Genomic DNA, 26467 nt, shown 5'->3' on the forward strand with positions numbered 1-26467 from the left:
GCCAGGATAGGTTATTTACATAATCCATTGTGTATATGCTGAGGCCTATAGCCCCAGTCACAAGCTCCCATCCAGCCAGTACATGTATGTACATGTTTGTACAGTAGGTGACACTGACAGACTTGGCAGGGTTAGTGCCAGCAGAATTACTTGACCACAAACATTGCGAAAGAGTTAAACTGTTGAGATCCTGAATCCATCAAAGTCCGCCAGTTCCGCTAGGCTTCGAATCCTGAATCCATCAAAATCCCCCAGTTTGTTCAATATGGAGGTATCCTGAATCCGCTGAAATCTCCCGAAACAGGGGGGTGGATTTTGATGGATTCAGGTACGTTAGGGTTAAAGCATAGGCCCCATGCAAATCTTGAGTGAGAGATACATTCATCTACATTTTAGAAAATGTGTTAGGATTTTAATAATTGAATTGCAGACTGAAGGGGCCGATGACCCAGCCAGTCGCGGCAAGCTCATCGTCCTCAAGAAGAAGCTGGAAGATCGCGAGAAAGCCCTCGCTGAGAACTCCGCACTCGTCGAGAAACTCGAAAGCTCTGTCAACGAAAAGCAACTCGTCATTGACGCTCGGGAGAAGCAGTTGGCTGAGAAGGGACGGATGATGGCAGAGATGGAGGAAGGGGAGCGCAAGATGCAGGCCGAGCTGCGTGAGAAGGAGAAAATCATCGAGAAGAGAGAGGCGGTGATTGAGGCCATGCGCAGCGGAGGGGTGGGCGGGGCGTCGGGCAGTGGGAGGATGGGAGAGGATGAAAGTGACCAGGGTACATCAGTGAGCGACTCGAGGGTGAAGGAGCTGGAGGTAAGTGTGGTAACCTTGAACTGTGCCATGTTTAAAGTTTACCAACCTGGAAATTGCCGAAATCAAGTCACTAATCCATGAGTATCTCACAAAGGTCAACACTCATGTGCAGTTGGTTCGTAACCATCCAATACTTGGTGTTTGTAGAATTTGTACCTGAGCATTTTGTATGTAAATATCACATTAATTTTGTGTACTTTGGCAAAACAGGACGGATTTTAGCAAATATGACTAGGTGCCTTGGTTAACCCTTCTGCTGTTTCAACGGTCACAGACAGTAAAAAAAATCAATCCTCTTCCCCTGCCATGCCTTTTACACAGGCTAGTCACAAACAGTCAGATCATATTTCAAGCAAGCACTGCGACTAGTCAAATTCAGTCAACAGACAAAAGCAGGCAAGACGTAGGCACAGCTGGCTTATCAATCACCTACAGTCAAAGCATAGCTGTATCGAGTTACATAAACAGTCACAGCCAGTCAATCCTGCTTTATGTAGGCTGGGAGCTCTTAACCGTTGAAAGCAGTCACTTGATTGATTTTGACTGAAGGGACAACTTTACACACAATGTGTGTTTGCATAGGAGGGTTAATAGTGTTCAAACCCTGGCAACAAATAGTGTTCTAACCTTGGCAACAAGTAGTGTGTAAGATAGGGTGTATTGGAGGAACATAAGGATATTAATCATTAGGTACAGTAATAGAGAGTCCAATGTCCAAAGATATTCAGTAAAAATGGAAAATGTAGGGCTCTGGATGTTGTAACAATTTAGGCGGGTCATTTTGTCAGTTGTCTGAATTGTCTCATGATTGATGTTGATGAAGTAAGCTGTGTTTGTCAATTAGTTGTGCCTGTTAGTACTTAAACCTGGTAGATATTTGTGATAAAGTCTTTTTTTAAAATTTCTGTTGCTGTGTCGTTACCATTGCCAGTTTTCGTTGTCAGTCGTTGCATTAAAAAAATAGATGACCAATTCGCCCCAACCCCAAATTTCCCAGGACCAGCTAAACGAAGAATCGTCCAGGGCTAAGGAACTGTATGCTCAGCTTGTTTACAAAGACAAGATGGTGATGGAGCAGAACGGTAAACTCCTTGAGCTCGAGCAGCGTATCCATGAATTACAAGAACATGTCAAGGATAAGAATGAGGTCGTTCAGGGTCGCGACAAGGTCATTCAGGTTCGTTGACACCGGTGCGCTGCTCTCTGTCTGGAATTCTTCTGCACTCTGTTTGTGTTATCGGTCATGCACTTGTTCCAAGCTTTTGTCGGCCACTGTTCGTTCGAAATCTGTTGGGCTTTTTATCTAGTGAACTTTGCTCAAATATTGCTGTGGAAGGCACTTTATGTTCTCCTCTCGATTTCATGCTGTTTACAACTGCGATGTCAGTTAAATGTCACTTGCTTGTAAACATACATGTACTTATATGCTTTATTCGGGTACCTGTTTTTCATCTGTTTTTCTCTTTTTGTTTATTTGAGCACTGTCTTGTTTTGTGTTTGTAAAAATTCATGTGCAATGTCATTTTGGACCATCTGTGCACTTATGTGCTTCTAATCCTTGCAGTTCTGTGAATGTTAAATAAAAATTGGTTTTATAAAGTCCAAACTGGTAAGTTGACAGGTTGTACATGATATTGACTGACAAAAGAGTATTCACATACAGAAATGTGGAACAAGCTTAGAAATTGCGTCTACAGAACAAATTTACTTAACACTTACATAAGTATCTGTTTGCACTTCCCATTCTTGCACACCTGTCAACATACATGCACTATTGCATCTATTGCTGAGATTTTTACTCATAACTCATTGCAATGTTCACCCCAGCCATCATAACGAGCAGTTTACAAAGTGGATAATATATACAATCTGCACAGTTGTTAGAGTTGTGTTGCTGGATTTGTTTTTGCTGTTTGTGCACTTCACCTCTGGTTTAAGTTGCTGCATTTCTCTGTGGTAGTTGGTGATACTGTGACGTTGATAGATTTCACCGAGTCAGTGATAAAGGCTTAATTGTAAGTTCCATTGGGGTGGGCCACCATTTTCAATTAATCCTAACCTTCCCAACTCCATCAAAATCCATCCCCCATTTGGGGGTATTATGGCAGATAAGCCATGTGTACCAAGTCCATCAAAATCCACAAGCAGTGGTGGATTTCAACGGATTTGGTCCTGAAGCATTATGTGAAGCAGAGTCATTGATGGATTTTGACGGAATTGGTACTGTTTTTAGTAAAATGTCAGTAGGGTTAAGGATTAATATTTTTGAACAAAACATTTTGTGAATTTCTTTCATTGAAGGTCTTACAGGCAGAGTGCAAACAGAAGGACCAGGCCATTACAGATTTCAACCGGGTGCTGGAAAACATGCGGGAAAAGACTGAAGGCACGGATGAGAAAATCAGCCAGCTGACTACAGAGCTTGAGCAGCGAGATGCTGCACTTAACGCGGAGAGGGAACGCTGGGAAGCAGAGAAACAGGAACTGGTACGCACTCACCAGGAGATGCTGGCTGAAGTCCGGACCGTGGCCAAGCAGCGGCAAGGCCAGCTGGAGATGCTACAGACGGAGCACAGGAGAGAGATGTCCCAGCTGGTGGGCAAGTCCAACGACGCAGCCACCAAGGCACTGGAGAGGAGATGCCAAGAAGCCGAAGAGATCCTGTCGGGGAAAGTCCGAGTCTTGGAGATGCTGCAAGGTGAGATTGGAGAGAAGGAGAAGCTGCTCTTGGAGCAGGGGACCACTGTCAAGTCCCTGACGGAGAAACTGCAGACGTACCAGGATCAACTGGGAAACCTTCAGGAGGATTTTGCCTCCAGGCAGCAGGCTTGGAGGAACGAGAAACAAGCTCTGGAAGGACAAATTGAGGAAATCAGAGAGAAGCATGAGACTGAGTTAACAGAGAAGACAAACACCGTGACGGAATTGCAAACAAGTCTTCATCAGTATGAGACGCAGTACAAGGAAGTTTCAGACAGCCATAACAAGATCCAGTCAGACTTTGAGCAGACCCAATCTGAACTGGAGCAGAGCAAGACAGCGCTGGAACAAACCAGGACAGAACTGGTTCAAACCAGAACAGACAGGCTGGAACAGGAAAAAGCAGAAATGGAAGCAAAGCAGGCTGAGATTGATAGGCTGCAACAACAACTCAGAGACAAGGAAGAAGAGATCAGACTCAAAGATGAGGAGGTCAAGGAGTCGAACAAGAAGGCGGAGGCTAAATTCATGAAAGTCAAGGCCCAGGCCAAAGCTAAGATAAAGTCCCTTGAAGAAGACCTGGAGGAACTCAAAAAGGTAGCTGCTTGACAAATTTTCTCCTTTATCCTTTTCATTCAACTTTGTAGTTTCTTAATTATAGTCAACTTCATATCTGTCACGCCACAAAGTGATGGATCATCTATGAATTTTGTTGGAAGATGTGTCACTTTCTGGTGTCTTTCGAAATTCTTCCCTCGTTTAAAAAATCTCTGTGGTATTCATCTGTTTTCCATACCAAGCTTAAGCTTGAATTCTCTTCTACTTTTTCCTCTTCCTTTCATGTTCTTGTTTGTCTTGTCTTTCCCAAACATCACAATTTTGCCACAGGCGGATTCCATGGCAGAGGAGCTGAGTGATTTGAAACTCAAGATTGCCGAGCTTGAAGAAGAGAAGGGGAACCTGCAACTCAAGCAGATGGACTTTGACGAGAACACGGCTCAGATTGGTGAGTACACGGCTCAGAGATTGTGATGTTGCCTGAGTCACAAAAGTTTTTGTCAAAACCAGGGGTGAGATTTTTTGGGATATTTCCTGATCGATGGATTTTTAAAAAGCCTAAAACGTTTTTGTTACTGTTCTTGTTCTTTTTTGGTAAAACATTTGCTATGGGCAGATTTTAGGGAGTAGCTTTTTATGCAAATGAATTGTACTGTAGATAAGATAAACCCTGTATTGCTCTGGGGCTCTGCTGACACACAAATGGGGAGGGGGGATTTTTTTATTTTCCCGCTAATTTCCCCCTTAAAACTGTAATCAAAATCAGTGAATTGCAAGACAAAAATGTAATTTTGTCTGTAACAATAATAACAAGAAAATGCTTGTTATAATAAAGAATGAGCACAATTAAAACATGCATAAATAAACAATCTGCAAAAATTGCTACAGAGAAGTTAGTCAGAAAAGGGTTCTTGTGTCCATTATCTTAATAGAAACTTTGAAAACAACTGTGAGTAATCTGGAGACAAAATGCCAGAATGTCTCAGAGGAGAAAGACGAACTTCGCAAGATGATTGAGGCCCAATCACAAGAACGGCTTGAGATAGAGTCTAAGCTGGAAGATTTGCAATCCAAGTTAGACCAGGTAAGGAAAATGGCAAGGAATTAAAAACCTACAGTTTGCTGTTGCATCCTTGGATTTCACACCTGTAGTTAGTTTTAGTCTTTGCCATTACTAACAGAAGGCTGTTTGTGACACCATTTTCAAAGGCCTGTGATCCAGAATGAAAATTGGCCATATTCTTGAAGGTAATGAACAACATTTGCTTTTGCTGTAATTTTCAGAAATGAATGGATTTTGGGGGTTAGTATTTTATAGCAAATATTGTTACTCGGACCTGTTTTTAAAGTTTTGTGTTAATAGATGCTGGAAAAACCAAAAAAAATAAAAAATAATGCTGTTCTTGTAGTCTGGTTCCCTGACCCTACTTCAGACGAAACGGAGCTATTTATAGATGTTGGGGAATTGTCAGGTCAGGGAAGCAGACTAGCTGGCTTGCACCCGTTCACTGATTGCAAGCAAAATGTGGACTAACTAAATTTGGTAAATTGGGGGCAGTATTTGAAAAAAAAGTCTTTTTTTTTTTCCAACGATGATCGGCCGACCATCGTTGGAAATTGTACCAAATTCCACTTTTCTTGAAAACAGACAGCAGTACACAGCACACCAGGTGTCTTGATTTGACAGGTTGCTTAAGGCTATTATTAACTTGCAGTGAAGTAAGATATTTCATAATAATTTGGTGGTTTTGTTTTTGGATGTTTGCAAATGTTGTACATAACCTTTAATTCTGAAGGGATTTTGGACACTTGGATATATTCTGTTTGGCCATTTACTTACGGAAATGTATGTAAAAAATGACAACAGATGCAGACAAGATAACTGTCTAAAGCCAGAGGCCAATTTTGATGAGCATCTTTGCGTGGAAACTGCTGGGCACAGAGAGTATCTGCTCACAGAAGGCAGGTTACCAACCAAAATGTAATGAGATGTATAGGCTCACAACTGGTTCTCTGCTAATTTGTTGCTGGTATCATGAATTTGCTAAGCATTGTTTTCTGAACTAGACCCCTTGCACAGAGCGCCCTCACTGAGGCAAGTTTAATTTGTATTCAGTAAATGTACAGAGTGTTGACTCATGTATATATTACAGCAAGCGATTGCTCCATCTTAAAGTAAACTGAATCTTTGATGGACTCGTGTCACTTTGATAGAATCAGTTGGAGTTTGACCAGCAGCAGCGGGACAAGATGGCGGCTCTCTCGGAGGAGTTGTCCCATCTCAGAGAGAGGCTGCTGGAGGCGGAGGACGCCCGAGACGCTGAGATGAAGTCTAGGGTCAGTGTCGAGACCAAACTTGTTGAGCTGGCCGAGTTTAAGAAAAGTGCCGAAAAACTCATGGTTAGATTCAGAACAATAATAATGATGTGTGTCTGTGCAAATAGGCAGTGTGCTGTTGTCCTTGTGCATGAACCTAAAAGCTGTTGCTTTTATTAGCAGTTTTTAGCTCGCTGCTTACAACATTTCAATTAAGACTAATTAAGACTTGTGAAAAAAATTAACCACTGCAGTGGCCGTCGCAATTGATACTGCTGATTTACTTGCTAACATGCTACCGCTAATTTTGATACTTGACTATTGTTGACCATTGTCTTAGAGAATTGTTTGCATATTTCATTAATTTCATGACGTCACAAGGACTGGCCTCTCAGTTAGCCAGTTTGGTATTTCAACTGTGCCTGCTTGCAATGATACGTGTATGGGTCATAGGTCATTTGGGATAATCGAATGCTCATGGAAGACGCATGAACGCGCAAGGAGACGGTCGCACAACGCTCGCATGTTAATTACGAGCAGAAAAGGTGCTCGCGTAACATCGTGGTTACAAGATCCTTGACGCTTATCCTGAATGACCTTTGGCCTGGACTAATTCATTGAGATACTGAGCTGGCTTATTGCTACATCAAAGTCGTCTGCAGCGCAGAAGGTGGAAAATAATTCATTTAGTGAGCAGGCGTGGGCTTGATGCTACTCAAAATGTGACGTCATGAAATTGGGTCTATATTCAAGCGTCCAAATTTGCTGTTTGTTGATATAAAAGAAGCCACTATGGTTGGTATTATGAAAAAAAAATTGGGAGCTATGAAGCTGCTCATGAAGCCATCGATTTAGTTGCAGTTGAGCCATAACCATTAAAGCTGATGTGTTCTGTGTGTGTAGGCCATTTTGCTGAACCTGTAGCATTTTTTAAACACGAGGTGTTACCAATCAAAAACCACAAATTGAAAATTCGCTGCCTTGCTGTAGATTATGGAATGGCAAAAAGGAAAAATACAAAATTCACATACTGAAATATCTGTTAAGAGATATCTAAATTTAACTGGGCTATTTTATGGATTGCCAAATAAACATATGTTTTTTTTGTGTGTTGTTAGACAAATAGCTGAAAAGGACGATCGACATATTTATGTTAATATGCAGTTTTGGTATGAATGTGGAGGGTTTAGAAGGTGGACTGTGTATTTTGGTTACCATTTCATCGATACTGCCCTCCTACAAAAACTTGTCTGAAGAACAGTCTCCCATTGTCAAGACTTGCTTGGGAGTCTACATTCAGACACACACACACACACCCACGTGTGTAAATGCCGGCAATCGTGGACGCCCCATTGTCCCTAATCCTCTTTCCTTTGTTTGTACTCTAACTTTTTAGCGACAGCTCTCATTGGTTTTGTACACGATTTGAGATCGTGGACGTTCGGTCAATCGTGGACGTGTTGTTTGCGCCCACATTCTTTTGTACTACGTCCACGATTGCCGGTGTTTACATACTCGCACACACCAGCCACACACACCAGCCACACAGCCGAGACTTAAATGCTTAAAGAACTCCCATTCATAGGTGCCGTTTGTACTCTTATCCCCATGAGTAACAGGTTTAGCATGCACTCGGAGAATAGCACACTGCCATTTGCCCTGCTTTTGCATGGAATGAATGTTGCACATTTTTTGTTTACTAAAACAAAAAAAATCAATTATGTTATTTTCAGGGTTTTGTGTTTCAGTTTTTGTTAAGCAGTCATCGACCACAGTTTATATCAAAATTTTAATTGAATTTGTTGAAGATGGCTGTTATAATATCAGTTTAATTTTTATTATTTAGCTGGTCAGCCTTATTTTTCATTCACTTTTTATGTTTAAGGTCCATTTTTACTAATGGGGTTTTATTTTGGCACTGTCTTGATTTTGTTCTTGTCTATCTGTAGTTCTCGTATTAACCTCATATCCACCAATGTTCAACATCTGTTTTTGTTTGGGAAAAAAAAAATGTGTATCTCTTTTACTGTTGAAGGTATAAAATGACTGTTCTGTTGAATTGGAAAAAAAAAATAATGAGGGATTCAGTACTAGCTCTGGTAACTTATGTTTTTCTTTGGCCATTTGGTTTCTGCATGGTGTTTGATTTTGACTGATTTCGCAATGTTCCTTGTTAAAAAAATTAGCCTTGGAATTCATCCTTTCTTATAAGTTGCGACTTAAATTCATGCAGTGATAAAGTTTGGATTATGGGTCATTCTATAAATTCAGGGTCCAAAGTGTGACATTTGTCCTGTCCCCGTTGCTTTGGAACTTTGTAATTTGCCGTTCAAGTGTCAATAAGAATGACTTCAAATGATTTTTAATTTATTGAGTAGGCAGTCTGCTATTCATAGTCGCTCTTGGAGGACGACTGCATTAAGGAGTGCATCCAGGATTCGCAGATGTCAGATGTAACACGGATATGAAAAAAGTGGACCCCAAATTTGTAGAATGACTGTTATATTCAACAGTCTCCTTATAGTGTTTACCTTCACCTACTTGACGCTTATTTTCCATTGCAGAATTGTTCTGTTTCCATCACTCTTAAGAATCTTGATTTACCTAAAAAATGTTCATTGTGTTTAAAAAATTGCTTCCTCCTACTCTTCTCTTCTTTAGGCGACACAGGAGGAGACAATCGCATCATTGAATGAGGCAAGAGATGGTCTTGAGAGGGAGCTTTCCTCGATGGAGTCGCAGCGAGACGAACTGAAGGAGGAAAAGGTTGCCATGGAGCTGAGGATGGTTCAGTTAGAGGAGGAGAAAGATAGTAAGAAGAATGTTGTCCTCTGTGGAGTTGTTGTTAGATCCATCGCAAGTCAGTTACAAGTCAATCGCAAGTCAACTCATACAATCACAAGTCAAATCACAAGGCAAAATATTTTTACCTCCGCCAAGGAGGTTATGTTTTCACCGGTGTTGGTTGGTTGGTTGGTTGGTTGGTTTGTCTGTGAACAGGATAACTCAAAAAGTTGTGGGCAGATTTTCATGAAAATCTGTGTAGGGGTGGTTCTTGGTTCAAGTACCGACCTGTTAGATTGTGGACATCATCTGGATGCATGATTTTTTTTAAAGGATTCTTCACCATTCTGTATGTGCAAATATGCCATAGACCATGAAACTGGGGCACCCCCCCCCCCCAAAGAAACTAATGGACCCGTCCATTTCTGGGCCATATACTGTGACACAGTGCAAGTGACGGGCCACGTATGTTAAAGTCATTACCTGTATGTCAGCTCACCGGTCCCTCTAGAGACCCCGCGAGCGAGTCCCTGTTTTATGACCCCAATGTAAACAGTGACCCTGTAGAAATGGCACAATTCTGCTAGAAGCACAAGTTTGATAATTCTGTATTCAACAAGTGAACAATACATATCAATACAGTGTCTTTCTGCCCTTTGATTTCAGAACATGATTGAGCATTTTTAAATGGTCCTCGTATTGAAAGTACTAACAATATGGCGGGGAATTGTTCAATTTTGGCGGAGGTTGCGTTCTCCGAGTGCTTTCTAGTTTCTAATTTGGTCAATTTCTTTTCAACTCACCCTGTGTGTGACCATGTGAGTGGGTACTTGTACATGGAGTCCATAACGCTTCTGTGTAGTTCAGTTGAAACTTATCCCTTCATCTTGGGATATCCCTCGATGCCAGTTTCTTAATTTGCTTCACTTCATGTTTGACAACCCTCCTAGATTTTGAGCAGCAGACAGTCCATCTCCAGGACACGGTCCAGCATCTCAAGGAGACAATGGAGAGGGAGCATCTTCCCTTGGCCGAGATGGAGCGAGAGAGGGAGGCCTTCCAGGAGCAAGTCGGACATCTCGAGAGCGGCAGGGAGGACGCACTGAAACAACTGGAGGAAGAGAAAGCGGCGAGAAGCCAAACGGAGGTAGGTTCCATCCAGTCAACACTTTTATAGTTTGTAATGTGTTAATTGTATTATTTAATAATTGACTGTTGTGATGTGAGATGCGGTGTTTTTAACCCCCAAAAGAGGTTGAAAACGACATATCCCACATCACAACAGTCAACAATTGTTTTGCTATATCGTGTCAATAAGTAAAAAAGATAAAGGTTTTTAACTCACCACTCGAGAAATAAATTAATTGACTGCAGTTTAACCTCTTGTTTTAGATTGAGAGGTTGCAGTTCTCTCTTGAGATGCGGAGCCCTACACGCACACCCTTCACGCGCACGCAATAATTTTATAGGCAACGCAGTTTACATGAGAAAATTTATCTTCCGAATGTGCACATACCCATAGCTTGTTAGAGATTGTAAATGTACGAAACGCACCCATGATAAGGAGTACAATTTTGAAATTATACACATTTGAAAAGATGTTGAGATGCTTGGGAAAATGCTTAAAGATAATGTTAACAATTTATCTGACACGGTATTAGTGCTCTTTGTACGGCAGATAGGTGTGGGATTGTGCCTTTGATGATACAAGCATGGCATTTGGCACACAGAGTATGTCATGAGAAAGATATTTGGCTATAGGGCCATCGCAGATTTGTCTTTTGAAAAATATAGGTAGAATAACAAGCAATGGCAGCCATTTTGAAAATTTTGAAAATTGCTTGTTATTCTGCCTGTATGTTTTCAAAGGACAAATCTACGATGGCCCTATGGCCAAATATCTTTCTCATGACATACTCTGACTGTGTGCCAAATGCCATGCTTGTATCATTAAAGGCACAATCCCATCGCCTATTGCCGTACTAAGAGCACTAACACCTTGTTGGATAAATTTGTAACAGCCAAATATTTTTCTTAAGCATACTCTGAGATGTGTGCCAAATGCCACTTGTGTCATCAAAGGCACAACTCCCCAAATATTTCCCCTATCTGCCCCAGTATCTAGACAGTTTCACACAGAGCCATTACATAGCTAATTTGTTTTCCACTTTCTCTTTCTATCAGGCTGAGTTGGAATCACTCAGAGTTTCCAAATCTGAGGTGGAGAGTGAGTACCGTGAGGTACAGCAGCAACTTGTAGATTCCAAGGCTGAGCTGGAGAGGGTGACAGGTGAAACTGAGAGGATTGAACAGGTGCTACAAGATGAGGTATGTTGGACAGACGGAGTGTTGTTAAAGGGAATATACAACATTTGCAAACATCGAAAAATAAAACTACCAAGTTTTTACGAAATACGTTACTAGTATGTTGGTAAATGACAGTCTCAAGCATCTTGTAAAATTATGGCACCTGGTGTGAAGTCATTTTCAAGAAAATGGTATTTTTGTAAACATTTCCAACGGTGGTCGGCCGACCAGTGTTGGAAAAACCTAACTATTTTTCAACTACTGCTCCAAATTTACCATTTTTCAGTCCAAATTCTGTTTGCTATTGGTTACATGTTCATGGACGGGTGCAGGCCAGCTAGACTGGTTCCCTTAACTTACAATTTTCCATCATTTATAAATCGATCCATTTTATCTTTTGTGGAGTCAGGGAACCAGACTACTTGAAAATTTTTGTTTTTCTTGGTTTTTCCAACCTTTTCGAACACAAAACTTTAAAAATGTCAGTGTAACAATATTTCATCTATTATACTAACCTCTCAAATAGTTCATTTCTAAAAATTACAGCAAAAGCCATTTCTAAAAATTACAGCAAAAGCCAATGATGTACATTCCCTTTAATGGCATATAGGATCATTTGCATATATCCCAAAAGTAACCTACCAAATTATTGTCACAAAGTCTTACCTGGATTAACCCTAACCCCCTAGAGCCTTTTTGCTAGGAACCATCCTCAATAATCCTCCTAAATTTTGCGTTTATGTTCAAATGAAGGATACCCAGTGACTCAGTCCTTCAAAATCATCAGACAGTTCTGTCTCTAAAAATGCATTCATCCTCAATCCTCCGAAATCCTCCTCTTCTTCAAACACCATTCATCCTCAATCATTCAAAATCCTCATGTGCTTCAAACACCATTCATCCTCAATCCTCCCAAATCCTCCCAAACCACAATGAGGATTTTGGAGGATTGAGGTGGGTTAGGGTTAACTCTAACCAACCCCGACCCTTCAAAATCCAACTGCACGTTTTGTTGGAATCTGCTGGAGTGAGTAACTGCATTAGTAAATTGATTATGCTTTGCAAGGGGTCAGGCGTACCACCATAATCAGAGTCCAACACTTTGGGTGTTGAGTTACCATATGGTGTTGGATTTTGCAGGAGTGAGAAAGATTTCTAGTAAATCACTCACGGGGGTTAGGGTCAAAGAGAATGCTGGTGAAATTATTGACTGATTTTTTGAAATAAAGAATGGCAATAAAATCATGTATCATGATCAAAAGGTTTTTGTGCGTAGTTTTTCACTGTTTTATCGATATGTATAATATCCACTGAGCTGAAATGTAAACAGGTCAAGTTTTGAACGTTCTTCCTTGGATTTTAAGTGGTGAAATTATAAATGAACTAAATGTATGAAAAGCAAATGATCCTATTTGCCTTTATAACAGACACTGTACAATCCAAGGCTAGATTTGATTTAATTTGCTGATTTAACTAATAATATACATTACTAAAACTGGCGATGACAGAGTTTTGCATGATAATCAATTATGTCCCTGTCTAGCCAAAAATTGATTGTAAGTCCTGGTTTCGAAAGTAATTTATTAGAATTTGCAAAAAGAGCATTTGATATTCACGTGACCCTGTGATGTCATTTGAGTACAAGAACAGTACAGTGGTGTATGCCTACAGTGCATGAGACCGAGGTTACTGAATGCACCATCCTTTGTGTTTTGTCACAATCTGTAATAATGGCTCCATCCAGGAAAACATGATCATCCTTGGAATGACTATGACATGGTCTTTGCATGGTTCTGTTTTTGCTATTCTGGTTTTATTATTGCATCACAATTTTTAGTGGAAGAGTTTTGTCGTTAGTTCAATGTTAAAACCGTAAAATTGTTTGCATCGCTTCATAGCATAACAATATATATTAGGAGAAATCCTCTGAAAAAGCTCTTTCTCAGTTTTCTTTGTCCATTTCAAATATGGACAGTTTCACATTTTCACGATAGTGCCTAAATGTACTATTTGTTCCTTTCTCTTCCAACTTTGCACACAGACAAACCGCATGTTAGCACTGATGAGCCAACTTGAAGACCTACGCAAGGAAACAGAAACTCTTGGAATTGAAAGAGACGACTTATCACATCAACTCACCGACCTCCAAAACCAACTTGACTGCTCTTCCAAGGAAAAAGATGACTTCGGGGCCAAAATTCAAGAGCTAGAAGCTGCCTTGGGAGAAACATCGACCAAACTGCGCCAGAAGGAGGACGAAGTCCAGACCTTCTGCGACAGGTTTGCGTCTAAAGAGACGGATGTGGCTGAAACCCAAGTCAAGCTAGAGGAGGAGAGAGAGAAGTCGGCCAGACTTGCAGAAGAGAAAAGCAAACTGGAAGTAGAGTTGGACTCCTCTAAGATCGGTTTATCAGAAATCCAGAGAGAACTTGAAAATCAGCATTCAAGGTTTGATGCTGAAAAAGGAGAACTAGAGGCTGCTCTTCACAGCAAAGAAGAGGAGTGTCTTGAGATGACTCATACTTGCCAAGAGAAGGATAAGGAAATATCAAGACAATCACAGGTTATGGAGGAGAACATACAAGAACTGTCCTCGATGAGGGATCAAATTTCTGAGCGGGATTACAGGATAGGGACTTTAGAGAACTCGGTCAGCCAGGCGGAGCGAGAAATAGAGGTTCTCAGGGAAGGGCAGTCGGCTGAGGGAAAGAAGACAGAGTCCAGGATGTCTTCCCTTCTGGGACAGATTGCCGAACTGGAGTCAGAGATTACTGAGAATCAGAGGACTATCTCCGAACAGGACAACAGATTCCAGGACCTGAGTGCTCAGTTTGAACAGAAGTCCTCAGAGGCAGAAAATGTTGTCAGAGAGCTGAAAGATTCAATCAAGAAGCTTTCCCGCCAGGTTGAAGAGAAAGAAGGCAAAGTTGAGTCCTTGCAGGATCAGTTGATGGCATCCTTGCAGCTTGTCCAGGACAAGGAAGACTCCCACCAAGAACTATTAAGAATAGAGAAAGAAGCATTCAGCAATATGGAGGCTGCTCTGACATCTGAAATAATTAACCTCAAGGCCCTCCTGAAAAGCACGGAGAGTGAAAAACTTCAACTCATTGAGGAAGCCACAAAGAAATCCACGCTTTGTGAAGAGTTGCACCAGAAATTGGATGTGGCTGTTAAGAATGTAGAAGAAATGGAGTACTCCTTGAAAGAAAAAGAAAAACAGATGACGGAACTCCGTGAGATGCAAGAACATCTTGAAAAGAGTCTTGAAGAAAGAGAAAATGCCTTGCAATCAGAGTCAACTTCAAACCAAGAAATGTTGATGTCATCAGAGAAGCAGCGAGAGCAGCTTGAAAACCGGCTACAAGAAAGAGAACGGTTAATTTCAACTTTGGAGCAAAATGTCGAAAAGCTGACACAGGAAGCAGAACAACTAAGCAGACAGTGTAATGATCTCAAAGATCGGCTTCAAAATGCTGCAGATGTAATTCAGTCCAAGAACGAACAAGAAGGCATTCTTGTTACAGAGATTGAACAGTGTAAAAAGGAGACCAAGGAGCTTCATAACAAAGAAGATGCTCTGATGAAGCAGGTTGATATGCACAAAGAGGAGGCTGCCGTCTTGAGACAAGAGACTGAAAGGTTGAAAGAAGAGCTGGGTTCATCAACTCTGGAGGTGCAAACACTGCGAGAATCCCTTTCATCCCAGGTTACAGCTGTAAAAGAAAGCCTCCAGAAATCCTCGGCGGAAACCAATGAAAAGCAAAAGGCCGTTCAAGAGCTTCAAGAAGAGCTTGCTAGGAGAAGTGAAGCGTTTGAGGAGAAAAACCTGTCGGTTACAGAACACCTGAAAATGGCAGAAATGAAGGAGCAGCGTCTAAGTGAAGAGCTTGCTGTCAAGGCTGAGATGATTGAAGATCTGACACAAAGACTCATCAGCAATGAGGAGAGTTATGCCGAGGAGATGCAACATCTCAAAAAGGAAGTACAGAATCTGTCTGCAAACTTAGAAGAATGTGCCCATGAAATTGAAACCAAAAACAACCTCCTTGATAGAATGAAAGCTGAGATAGAAAAGGGAGATAAGAATTTTGGGGATCGGGTGGCAGCCCTTAGCGAAAGCTTAGAGCAGTCTCAGGTTGACACTGCCAAAATGAGAGAGGAGGTTGAAGCAAGAGAACTTGAATGGACTCAGTTGAAAGGGGATTTGTTGCAAAGAGAAGCTGTGATGTCTGAAGAGATTGCAGCTTGGAAAGAGAAATATGAACAGGCCATTGACGGTACGGATGATTTCCAGAAGGAGATGAAAGATAGAGAGACACAAATGACCAATGAAATTGCATCACTTCAGAAATCCCTCTTAGAAGTCACAGAGAAGGCATCCACAATGGAGACTGCTTTGAATGAAAGCGAAAATAAACTCAGAGAACTCAACCAAGAGTTTGATCAAAAGAAGGGTGAATATGAGTCAAGGATATCATCGCTGCGGGAGAAATGCAAGAAAGTGATCCATGAGCGGAATGAGATAAGGAACCATCTAGCAAGCAAGACAGAGGAATCTAAGAACCTTCAGATTAAACTCGAAGAGCAAGCCAAAGAAATGTCCTATATTGCCACCTCACAGACAGAATCCCAGCATACTGCTTCAAACAAAATCCTCCATATGGACAGGGATCTGGAGCAGAAGATTATCCTTGTTGAGACTCTCAAGAACCAGCTTCTTGAAAGAGACGAAGAGTTCAGCGCCGAAGTTAGCTCCCTCAACAACAGTCTAACAGAGCTGAGCACACGAGTGCCAGAGTTGGAAGCCGCTCTTGAAACCAAAGAGTCTCAGTTGAAGGACCTTCTGGACCAACTACAGGACAAGGAAGGCCAGTTGAGTGATCTGAATGAGAGCTTCTCAGAGCAGGAATCCAAGGTCTCAGTGTTACAGGAGCAGCTCATCCAAGAGCAGGAGAAAGTTGTGGTGGAGAGGGTTCAGATGACCGAAAGTGCACCGGCCCCAGACCACCAGGCAGAGCTAGAGAATCAAAATGCAAAGTTGAAAGCCGAGATAGAGACTGGCAAACAAAGATATGGGAAGCTGCTTGTAAAAGCCAAGGAGATAAAGGCCAAGTCAGAGCTGGCTTCAAAAGAGAAGGAGAGGTTGGAGTCTGAAGTTGCATCTCTGAACAGCACCATTGAACAGAGGAACCAACAGATGCAGGCTTTGTCTCAAGATTGTGAACGAGAACAATCAGAACTTGCGTCATTGAAAAGATTGTTGGAGGAGAGAGACCAACTGTTGACAGGTAAAAATGAACAATTGATGATTGCGGTTGAGGAAAACAATGTCCTTCAGACAAAATCATTGTCCCTCAAAGACCGACTTGATCAAGAACTTGAAAAACAGAATGTTGTGTCTTTGGAGAATGAAGGCTTAAATTCAGAGTTGTCCTCACTAAGAGAGACAGTCAAAGAAAAGGAACATAACTTGGCACTTGCAAATGAAATTATTGAAGAGTTGAAAGTTGCCCAACGAGCTCTTGGTAGCAAACAGATGGAAAACCTGGGCAAAATGCAGAGCCTGCAAGATAGTACTGCTCATCTTGAAAAACAACTAGGAGAAAAGGATGCGATGTTAGAAAAGGTTCATTTGGAAAATGAGCAATGCAGGAACGAGAAAGAAACCTTGGCATCCAGCTTACAAGTATCGGAAGAGAACCTCCGTCAAGCACGTGCCCAGAAAAAAGATCAAGATGATACAATCAAAACCATGCAATCTCAGGGACAAGCAACTCAGGAAGAGAAATCCAAGATGTGGAATGAAGAGCTGCAAAAGATTTGTAATGAGCTGGAAGGTGAGAAAGAAAAGAACAAAGAATTGATGCAACAGCTCCAAGAGGCTCAGAATGCTCATCAACAGGAGAGTGAGCATTTGTCTGATGTCTGCAACAAGTTGCAAGCACAGATATCAAATGCCGAGGAACATAATGAAGAGCTTCAGAAAATTCAACACGAGCTGAATGGTGAAAAGATGAATAATGCAGCACTGAGGGAGCAGCTCGTGGAGGCGGAAAGGGTCCACCAACAGGATCAGGAAAGTTTGTCAGAGACTATCAAACAGTTGAAATCTGAAGTAGAGGATGCAGAGTCACGACTGGGATTACTGACTGAAAACGCCGAAAAGATGACACAGCTGAAGCGACAACTGGAGCAGTCGGTGACTGAGAGTAGGGGATGTGAGGAAAGCCTCCAGTCTGAGCTTGACAGAGCCAAGGAAATGGTGGAGAAGCTCGTGAAAGAGAGGGAGGATCTGCAGCAACACTTGTCAGAAGTAGAAGACAAGGAACGTCGCTTGGCTCACAAACTGCAAGAGATGGGACAACAAATGATGCAGGCCACGGTAGAGAAGGAACGGGTCCAGCAACTCCTGGACCAAAGGGTTGAGGGTGATGACCGACGAGATTGTGAGATAAATGAACTCTTCCGTAAAGTGGCTCAGATGGAGTCCGACAAAGCTGAGCTGAAGGAGGTCATCGAGGAGAGAAGTGGAGAGTTGAATGAAATGGCTTTGTTGCTGGAACAAAAGGACAATCAGCTGGCACAGTTCATTGAGGAGAAGGAATCATTGCAGGTTTATATGCAAACGGACAACAGCAGGAGGGAAAACGAGATTGCTTCAGACTTCAAGAAGCTGAACGAGGAGCTGGTGGAAATGAAAGATAAAAATGAACACCTCCAAAGTCTTGTTGAACAGCATGAGATGAAAGAGAGTAAAGCAAGTACAAGGTGTGAAGAGCTGTCACAGCAGTTGACTCAGGTGACGGAGGAGCTTCAAAAGACAGAGAGCAGGAAAGAGGCTATCCAGAGACAAAACGAGAAGCTGAAGGAGAGGCTGACCAAGATAAATGATGCTAGGAAGAAGCTAGGAAAGGAGGTGGAAGAGCTCAAGCAAGAAAAGGAAGAAATGGACGGACTTGTGAAAAAGAAATCCGAGGCAGAGTCTCAGGTCTTGGTCATGAAGCAGGAGTTTGAGCATCTGCGCCAGTCTAGTGATCAGAGTGCTTCAGAGTCGGTCAATCTGAGACAAGAACTGGAAGCAACGCGAGATAAGTGCCACCAGCTCATCACAGACAACGAATCGCTGAAAATGAAGGTTTCTGATTTGGAAAATGTCAGGATGCAGGCCGAGTCCAAAAAGCAGACTCTTGCAGAGGAAAATGACAATTTGTCCAAAATGATGCAACAACAGCAAGATGCTATTGATCACCTTCAGTCCAAGATAAAGCAACTCAACTCTGATCTGACCTCCGCCAAAACAGAGTGCAAAAATGTTCAAGATGACTTCACAAAAACGCAAGCCAAGTTAAACCAACAGGTCGAAACGTACACTACAAAACTCCGCAATGCAGAGGAACATTTGAACAAGAAAACAGCAGATCTTGAGAAGTTGGCAAAGGAACTTGAACACGGGAAGCTCGACAAGAATATCTTGGTGGCTGAGAAAGAAGAGGTGGAAGTGCTCTTGGACAAGCTAGACCAGAAGAACTCCATCCTTGCAGAGGAGCTTGCAGTGGCCAAGAATCAAGCCAAGACTGCGCTGGATGAGGTGCAGGTTCTGAAGGCACTGGAATCTACACTAGCAACAGTGGAATCACAAAACAATAATGCGCTAGAAGAGAACAGAGACTTGATGGCTCGGAATGCTCAACTACTCCAAGAGAATGAAGAGTTGGTGAGCGAAGTTCAGGAGTACAGTGATCAGATGAAAGAGGCTCGGTCCACCACTACCAAGTTGAAGACTGCTACATCCGATCTCGAAAATCTCAGGAAGCACCTGGGCGAGCGGGAGCATGTCATCATGGAGCTGCAAGTGGCTAGCTCTGAAAATGAAGAGACACTCGGCCAACAGAGAGAAGCTTACAAAACCCTGGAGCAAGACAAAGAGGAGTTGGGAGAGGAGCTGGAGAGGTTCCAAGGGGAGCTGGAGTCCTTCAAAGTGGAGCGGGACCACCTCAGGGCAGAATGCTCTCAACTCAGGGAAGTGGTGGAGAGATACCAGCATGAGAGCGAGCATCTCGGGGAACAGCTGGGGGCGTTGCAGCAGCAGATGCAACAGCTGAGTGCTGATAATGAGGGGTTGAGGCTGAGAGCTCACCAGGAGGGAACTGTGGATCAGCAGCTTAGGCAGTGGCAGGAAGCCTATGAGGGAGTAAGAGCAGAACTTGGGACAGCAGAAGCCGAGAGGCTTCAGGCACTGCAGAGCCTCCACCAGAGGGAGATGAGGTAAGCCTTTGTCTTTCTTGATATTGTCTTAAAAAGTGAGAAATTTCAAAATGAATTTGGAGTTTAAGCACTCCTGAATTGATGCTTCAGCATACTTTAATAACCCAAAGGTGCTGTGTTTTCATTGGTAAACTCAAAACTTCAATCTCAACAGGTTGTGAAAAAATATCCAATCCTGTTTCTTTATCACCCTTTCTTTTGGTGAAGACACCTCTGGTGGTACAGTGGCAACTATGATAACCAATTTTTTGGGGAACTTTTAAGAATGCTGTAATCACAAACTCTGTGCAAAGTCAGCTCACGTAACAGAGTTAGTCAACAATTCATCATGTGAGCAGTTATTCGCTGACATGTCAAATCCTAACCATAGGCTGAATCATTTGCTCGAAAAACACCAGCCTGTATCGTATGCATTAAGGAACCAGAGACAGTTCAGCCTGCCTTTCTGTTAAACGAACAGACTAAAGAATAGTTTCATTCCCTGGTGTCTCTATAATTTACAGCCCTAATTGTTAGTCACTTTTTAGCAATGTTAAGTTGATGCTGATGTTGATATTAATGACTATTTTTGGTTGAAGTGTTTTTATATCGTGTGAAGTTACCTGTGAATGCATGTGTGTCTAAATGATTTAAATATGTATTATAACTGAAATGTTTTGTTTTTAAATTTAAATACTTGTCATGTCCGGTGGAGCTCTGTTAGTCATGTTCTAGGTCTGTGAAAGTATGTTTCCAGTAACTTGGTTTGGATTGATTGTTTAATGTGCATTGCTATTTAAAAGTTTTAATATTTCAAACTCAAATGTAATTTAAATATCTTTCAAAATGTTTTTAATCCAACCATTTTAGATGCTTTGGTTGCTAATAATAATAATAATAATAATCACAAGATGTTGGTTCATTTTGTCCTGTTAGGTGCGAAGACATGACCATGCAGATCTCGGCACTGATTGAGGAACGTAACAACCTGAGCATCCAGCTGCACAACTCGGCCAGAGCTGCCCGGGATCTGCAGAAGGAGCTGAAGCTGGTGGAAACGGAGAACATCAAGCTGACGGAGCAAGTGGAAGACAAGGAACGGACGTTTGTCAGCCGCGCTGCTGTGGTAAGTCAAGATGATTACGTACTCTTCTCATATCCATACTTGCTCTTTTTTATGACTGAAAACTTTTTTTTTTAAGATGCACTCCCTGTGCTAAATTTGAGTTTCCTCTCAAAAAATAGATTTCTCTTCTTAATTGCTATTTTTCTACGAATACAAAAGCCATTCATTTTGAATGAGACATCGACCGATTTGAGTGGTTTGCTGTATTAACGCAAATATAAGTGGCATTCTGGCTAAATGTAACAGAACTGGGCAAAGGTTGAAATGAGGGTTTGCAATACTCTTTGTTGCACTTCAATCGGGCATTCTGTTGACAAGTTATGGCTGTTTAAACTTTGCATTTATCGACATCTCAAAAAAAGTAAAATACTGAAAAAAAGGTTGTGGTCGGGAAAATGAGAAATGACACTTGTTTCTCAATAGCACTTCTATTCCACGAGTTTTATACTATTTCTTTAAAATATATGTTGTACACATATCACTGATTACAAATATTAATATTATGTGAGGATAAAACAAAAGAAACACCCATTTGGTTTTTCTCCACTACGGCCTGTGCCCAGTTCCGTCTCATTTTGCCAGAATGCCTCACATCTTTTTTGTCATTAAAGACAAGGCAGATGATTGACCAGTTATTTCATTCATGGTGTATTTGCAGGAGATTGAGGAACCAATCATAAGAGCCGAGACATCTAGCCTTCAGCAGGGTGCACCTGTAGTACGGGAAACCCACCAAGATGAGCTGATTGACATCAGCAGAAGGTGCGGTATTCAGTTCTGTAAATCAAGTTAAAATGTCCTGAATTGGTCCTTCTTTTGCGTCATTATGTATGAGAATATGGGTCATTCCATAACCTTGGGGTCCATCTGATATCAGATTTTGTAAATCCAGGACACATTCTATAAGGCGAAGTAAAAAAGAAAACATGTTTCTCGTCCCCGCCCGCTTCCTTTTTGGAGGCCGCCTGGATTTTTTTATTATTTTTTATTTTTGAAAAATGCAGTAAAAAATACACCGAAAAAGTCCACAAATTCATCGGAAAATAAATTGTAGACCAATACAAGTCTAAATGACACTGTAAATATGTTCAGTTCTCTAATCCAACTTATCTTTCATTTAAAAGTGTCTTTGAACAGTGGAAACACCAACAATTGCAGGAAATTTTTAAATGGCGGCCATCTTGAAACAAATAAAAAATAAAAAGCCCCGCTTCCTCCTTTTTTTCGAAAACCCGGACGAGAAACATGGTGTTTTTTTTATTCGGCCTAATGCCTTCTATCTCCAAGAGTGAATATGTAAAGCTGAGTACCTTCCAAATAAATAAAGAAATAGTTTCAAGTTAATTAGAACAATACTTGCATGGGAAATTAACAGGTGTAACAGGGAAACCAAAAGTGTCACATTTTGGACACCTGATTTACGGAATGAACCATAAACATTAGCATTATTCATCCCGGAATATATGATTTTTGAGCATTGTCATCTTGATGTAATGGAATAATTGAAACTTTCTTTCACTCCCCCCCCACATATTTCCCTTTTTATTTTATAAATGAAGGTTGGAGGATGCTGAACAGTCTAGAGAAGCGATTGCCAATGAGTTTACTGAAGTGGAGGTAAATATATTATATATATTTTAAATAAACTGTTGGCATGTCAGCTTCAAGTAGTACAGCATTTACAGCATACATTTTTTTTTTGGCAATGAATGTCTGTCATGAAAAATAACAAGATTGTTGTTTCATTAAACATTGCATTTGGCTTAGCAAATACTAAAATGTAAATTTTTTTGGTAAGTCATTAATATATATTACTATACCTCATACATATTCATGATCGAGAGCCGAACTCTCACAGGTTAATTCACCATCACGTGCCAGATGTTATTCTTGCTGTTTACCAAACGCGCGCACGCGTATTCACGCACAGGGTGAATACGCACGCGTAGTAGACTGTCGCACGGGCTACCAGTGCGACAGTCTACTACACATGCGCTTTACAAAGCAATCGAGGAACTGTTGCACTGGTTTAGTACGCACGCGCGAACATTGCCCAAGAGAGATGCATGGTTGCACGGTTTGCGTAAATGTTAATTTTCCCGAGCTCAATGGTGCCGTACTGGAGAAAATTTGTGGACAATAAAGATGCCTCCTGTACAAAAGAAAGTTGCACACAAAAACTGTATTTACAATTGTAGGTACTGTATTGCAAACGAACTGAACAAGTGAAGTTGAGCAAAACATTCTTTTGGTGAGCCGTACAAGTTTCTCCGAAATTTTTGTTTTAGGTGCATATATAAAAAAAATCGTCAACTGAATTATGTATGAGGTATAGTTAAACAAATATAACATGGTTTGTTTCGGGTGGACAGCCGATATTAGCTCCCCTCGGTATTGGAAGTTGACAAACTAGTTCCCTCGGCTTCGCCCCGGGAACTAGTTTGTCAACTTCCAATACCTCGGGAGCGAATATGGACTGTCCACCCTCAAACCATGTTAAATTTGCATACTAACACTTAAAAAAAAAAATTAAATGTACTGTAATTTCCTGCGGATAAGGCGCGCGGCGGATAAGGCGCAGGTCCCTAAAATCACCCCCAAAAAATTCAAACGCCAACAGATAAGGCGCACCGCCGCATAAGACGCATGTTTGACCGCACACAGAAGAACACCAGGTGTCACCCGGTGTCGGTACCGGTACATCGCCACAAAGGGGCCATTGTGTTGCCTTAGAACGATCACACTATTCGGAGGATGAATTAAGCCGTGTCCGCACTGGACTTTTTTTTTGGAAGGTTTTACCGAGACGATAGTAAAATGAGAAATGGTCAAATGTGACCACTGTCCGCACTTGGACTTTCGACACGGGAAAATTTACCCAGACCGCGTGGTGTTTATTTATGTACAATAAACACCCTCAACGTTCACACAATAGAACTTGAGTGAATGCGATTTCCAAACGTTTAAGTAATTCTGATTGCAGCATTTTCGGAATGAAAAAACGGCCACAAAGAAAAACGTTTGTATGACGGCATTGTTGGAACGAAAGCACGATCACTAAGGGGGATCAACGCATTGCGGCAGTGTTGGAATGAAAGCACGATCATGGGGGATCAACACATCGCGGCATTGTTGGAATGAAAATACGGTCACAATGTCTGGAGAGTTGAGCCTTGGTTGACCGCCTTATTGATTGCGGCATTGAAAGAATTCTTCACACAAAGACCGTCACTTTGAACTCAAGCGACACCAGATAAGGGGCACCTGTAGATAAGGCGCAGCGATGTTTTTGTGGTCTAGAAAGTCAGATAAGACGCGTCTTATCCGCAGGAAATTACGGTAATATGCATGCTACTGTCACAGAAACATCTTTTTCCTGCTTGGTTTGTTTGTTTTGAAGAGTATGTGTGTTATCTTTTTCTCATCATAGGGTAAGGCACCCACCTCAGCTGATCAACTAACACTTGAGGTGGGTGGCAGAACAAACTAACTTTCCCATCATCTTGCCACTTCCTTAACTGTCTGAGATCCTAAAGCCGGCCTCAGATCGACCTGTGATTTGCTGGCGCCGCGATGGAACCATCGGCATCAAGAACAAAAGTTCTGCTCAGGTCACAAAACTGAGATATTGTGTGATTATCGTGCAACAAGCAGCATCTCGACATAGACTAAACACAATCATGCTCATGTCACACACGATGCGACGACGATTCCTCGGCCTAGACGTAATCATGTGACTTCTTCAAACTGGCGGTGCACGTGTTGATAACAATCAAACGATCTTCAGTCTGTCATTCGGCCATTTTGCTGCACTCTGATTGGCTACACAATGAAATAAGATGATCCGGATGCGCACACAAAGTCTTAACTTCACACAGATAGACTCTGATAGATTCCCGCCTGTCTGGAACATGTTCCGTTGTGGCGCAGAAGTTGAAATTTTTCTACTCTTTCTTCAACTGTTGAGATGTCACAAGGTCGGCTTGAGGGCGGATTTAAGATGCATCGTGATATGCATAAGAATCCAAAACATTTTAATGTCATATTCCCTGAACGTTAAATGCATGTTATATCTTTGTGTTGTCTTTGAGTTATCTGGCAGTTAAACTCATTGAAAACAAAGACAGAAATTTGCAAACAAACGAAAGAGCTTTAAATGACATATTTTCCATGTTGTCAAGTTGTTTTTGCTAGCTGCATCAAAAATCATCTGGGTTAAACAAGTTTTCCCGAGCATGCAGTGTAATATGATGAAGGGGAAAGTGCATTAACAGAAATACTCACAATATATGTGGCAGATCTTGGAGGAATCTGAAATTTTCCTTATAAAAATGCATTTTGAGTTTGGGTTCAAGTCTTTTGCACTCATGTTTCTTGATCTTTTCAGGCGGCATTGCAGAGGGAAAGGGAACAGCGTCTGCGAACAGAGGAAGCATTGGTGCGTGCTCAGGATCAAATACGCGTCCTGGAGAGCAGACCCGCGGAGAAAGTTCCGCCAACACCGCCCTCGCAGGACATTCAAGTGCAGATGGAAGACACTGCCGAGAGAACGCCGTTGCTGCAGCCGTATGGAGCAGGACACGTACTCAGTAAGCCCTGCTGTTTCTCTTTGTCTTAGTTGACATATATTGCCTGCTATGGCAGCATGGATAGTGATATTGGACACTGTCATATTGACATAGAAATAATTCTTACCTTTTAGCGTCTGATTTTGTTAAGCATGTCGTCAGAACCTCTTCATTCAGTGTTGTCTCCGATTTAGCCACAACGCTGAATGAAGAGGTAGTGACGACCTCGCAAGCTACGTCATGCTTAACAAAGTCAGACTCTGAAAGGTAACTAGTATTTCTATATTGCCTGATGTGCTAAAACGAAGTTGCCTACAAGTTGGTTTCTACACAGTGTACTCTTTTCAGGAGATTTTGGATCAAGTAGAAAACAAGAAATTCCATATAAACTGTCATTCAATTTGTTGGTACAGAATGTTATATTGTCCAAGAAGGAGAGTTGAAAATTAATTCCAAAAAAAAAATTACTTGGAAACCAAGGTAAATTTATGCATATGTTAATGTTGTTGATGCCTTTTTTTTTACTGCATTTAGGCCTTTAAATTGTTGTAATCTATTTTGTGAACGCAAGTCACAAATGCTGTTTTCTACTTTTTTTAACTTCCAAGGTATAATATCAAAAGTAAATGTTTGCTCTTTTATTAATCATTTTATTACAGCTCGTCAGGCTGGTTCCCTTGGAACCCAAGTCCTCAACTGGCTACAAGGTCGAAGGTCAGTTTGAACCCTCATCATTGCTTATAACGCTTCCATATTATTTTACACGAGTGGGTCCAGGTACCAGACACAGACTCTTCTGCTCTTCAGTTTTATACAGTATCCACTGTCCAGTACAACAAAAAAAACATTGAAACATTTTCCAACTTTGTTTTTGTTTTTGTTTTCCGTTTATTCTATCCTGCAGTCTGGTCCCTTCGTATTCCGAACAGTACCGTGGAGATTGGGTCTAAATCAAATATGTTTTGGACGTAGGTGGCCCATTTTTCATCATCAAATTTTTTCAAATTTGGCTTTGTAAAAACAAATTGCAGTTGGTCGTATCATATTTGC

At 41.5% G+C, this 26467-nt stretch overlaps 1 protein-coding gene across 5 annotated transcripts in view; it reads left to right on the top strand.

The window, feature by feature from the left end:
- The window catches only part of LOC119741767 (golgin subfamily B member 1-like), a 34290-nt gene that overhangs the window by 6513 nt on the left and 1310 nt on the right, over positions 1–26467 (top strand). Inside the window, exons 5-21 of one of the 5 annotated variants that reach the window (XM_038217662.1) lie at positions 431–811; positions 1809–1988; positions 3113–4108; positions 4400–4517; positions 5002–5153; positions 6284–6469; positions 9047–9197; positions 10120–10316; positions 11354–11497; positions 13518–19744; positions 20660–20849; positions 21508–21611; positions 22409–22466; positions 24280–24318; positions 25237–25438; positions 26077–26131; positions 26322–26385. In XM_038217662.1, the coding sequence (XP_038073590.1) occupies positions 431–811; positions 1809–1988; positions 3113–4108; positions 4400–4517; positions 5002–5153; positions 6284–6469; positions 9047–9197; positions 10120–10316; positions 11354–11497; positions 13518–19744; positions 20660–20849; positions 21508–21611; positions 22409–22466; positions 24280–24318; positions 25237–25438; positions 26077–26131; positions 26322–26367 (9426 nt within the window). In that variant the 3' untranslated portion in view covers positions 26368–26385. The remainder of the gene's footprint in view (positions 1–430; positions 812–1808; positions 1989–3112; positions 4109–4399; positions 4518–5001; positions 5154–6283; positions 6470–9046; positions 9198–10119; positions 10317–11353; positions 11498–13517; positions 19745–20659; positions 20850–21507; positions 21612–22408; positions 22467–24279; positions 24319–25236; positions 25439–26076; positions 26132–26321; positions 26386–26467) is intronic. The other 4 variants (XM_038217660.1, XM_038217663.1, XM_038217664.1 and 1 more) reach the window with 4 other exon arrangements.

Source organism: Patiria miniata, unplaced genomic scaffold (assembly GCF_015706575.1).
Source record: "Patiria miniata isolate m_02_andy unplaced genomic scaffold, ASM1570657v1 HiC_scaffold_5, whole genome shotgun sequence".
Lineage (NCBI taxonomy): Eukaryota > Metazoa > Echinodermata > Asteroidea > Valvatida > Asterinidae > Patiria > Patiria miniata.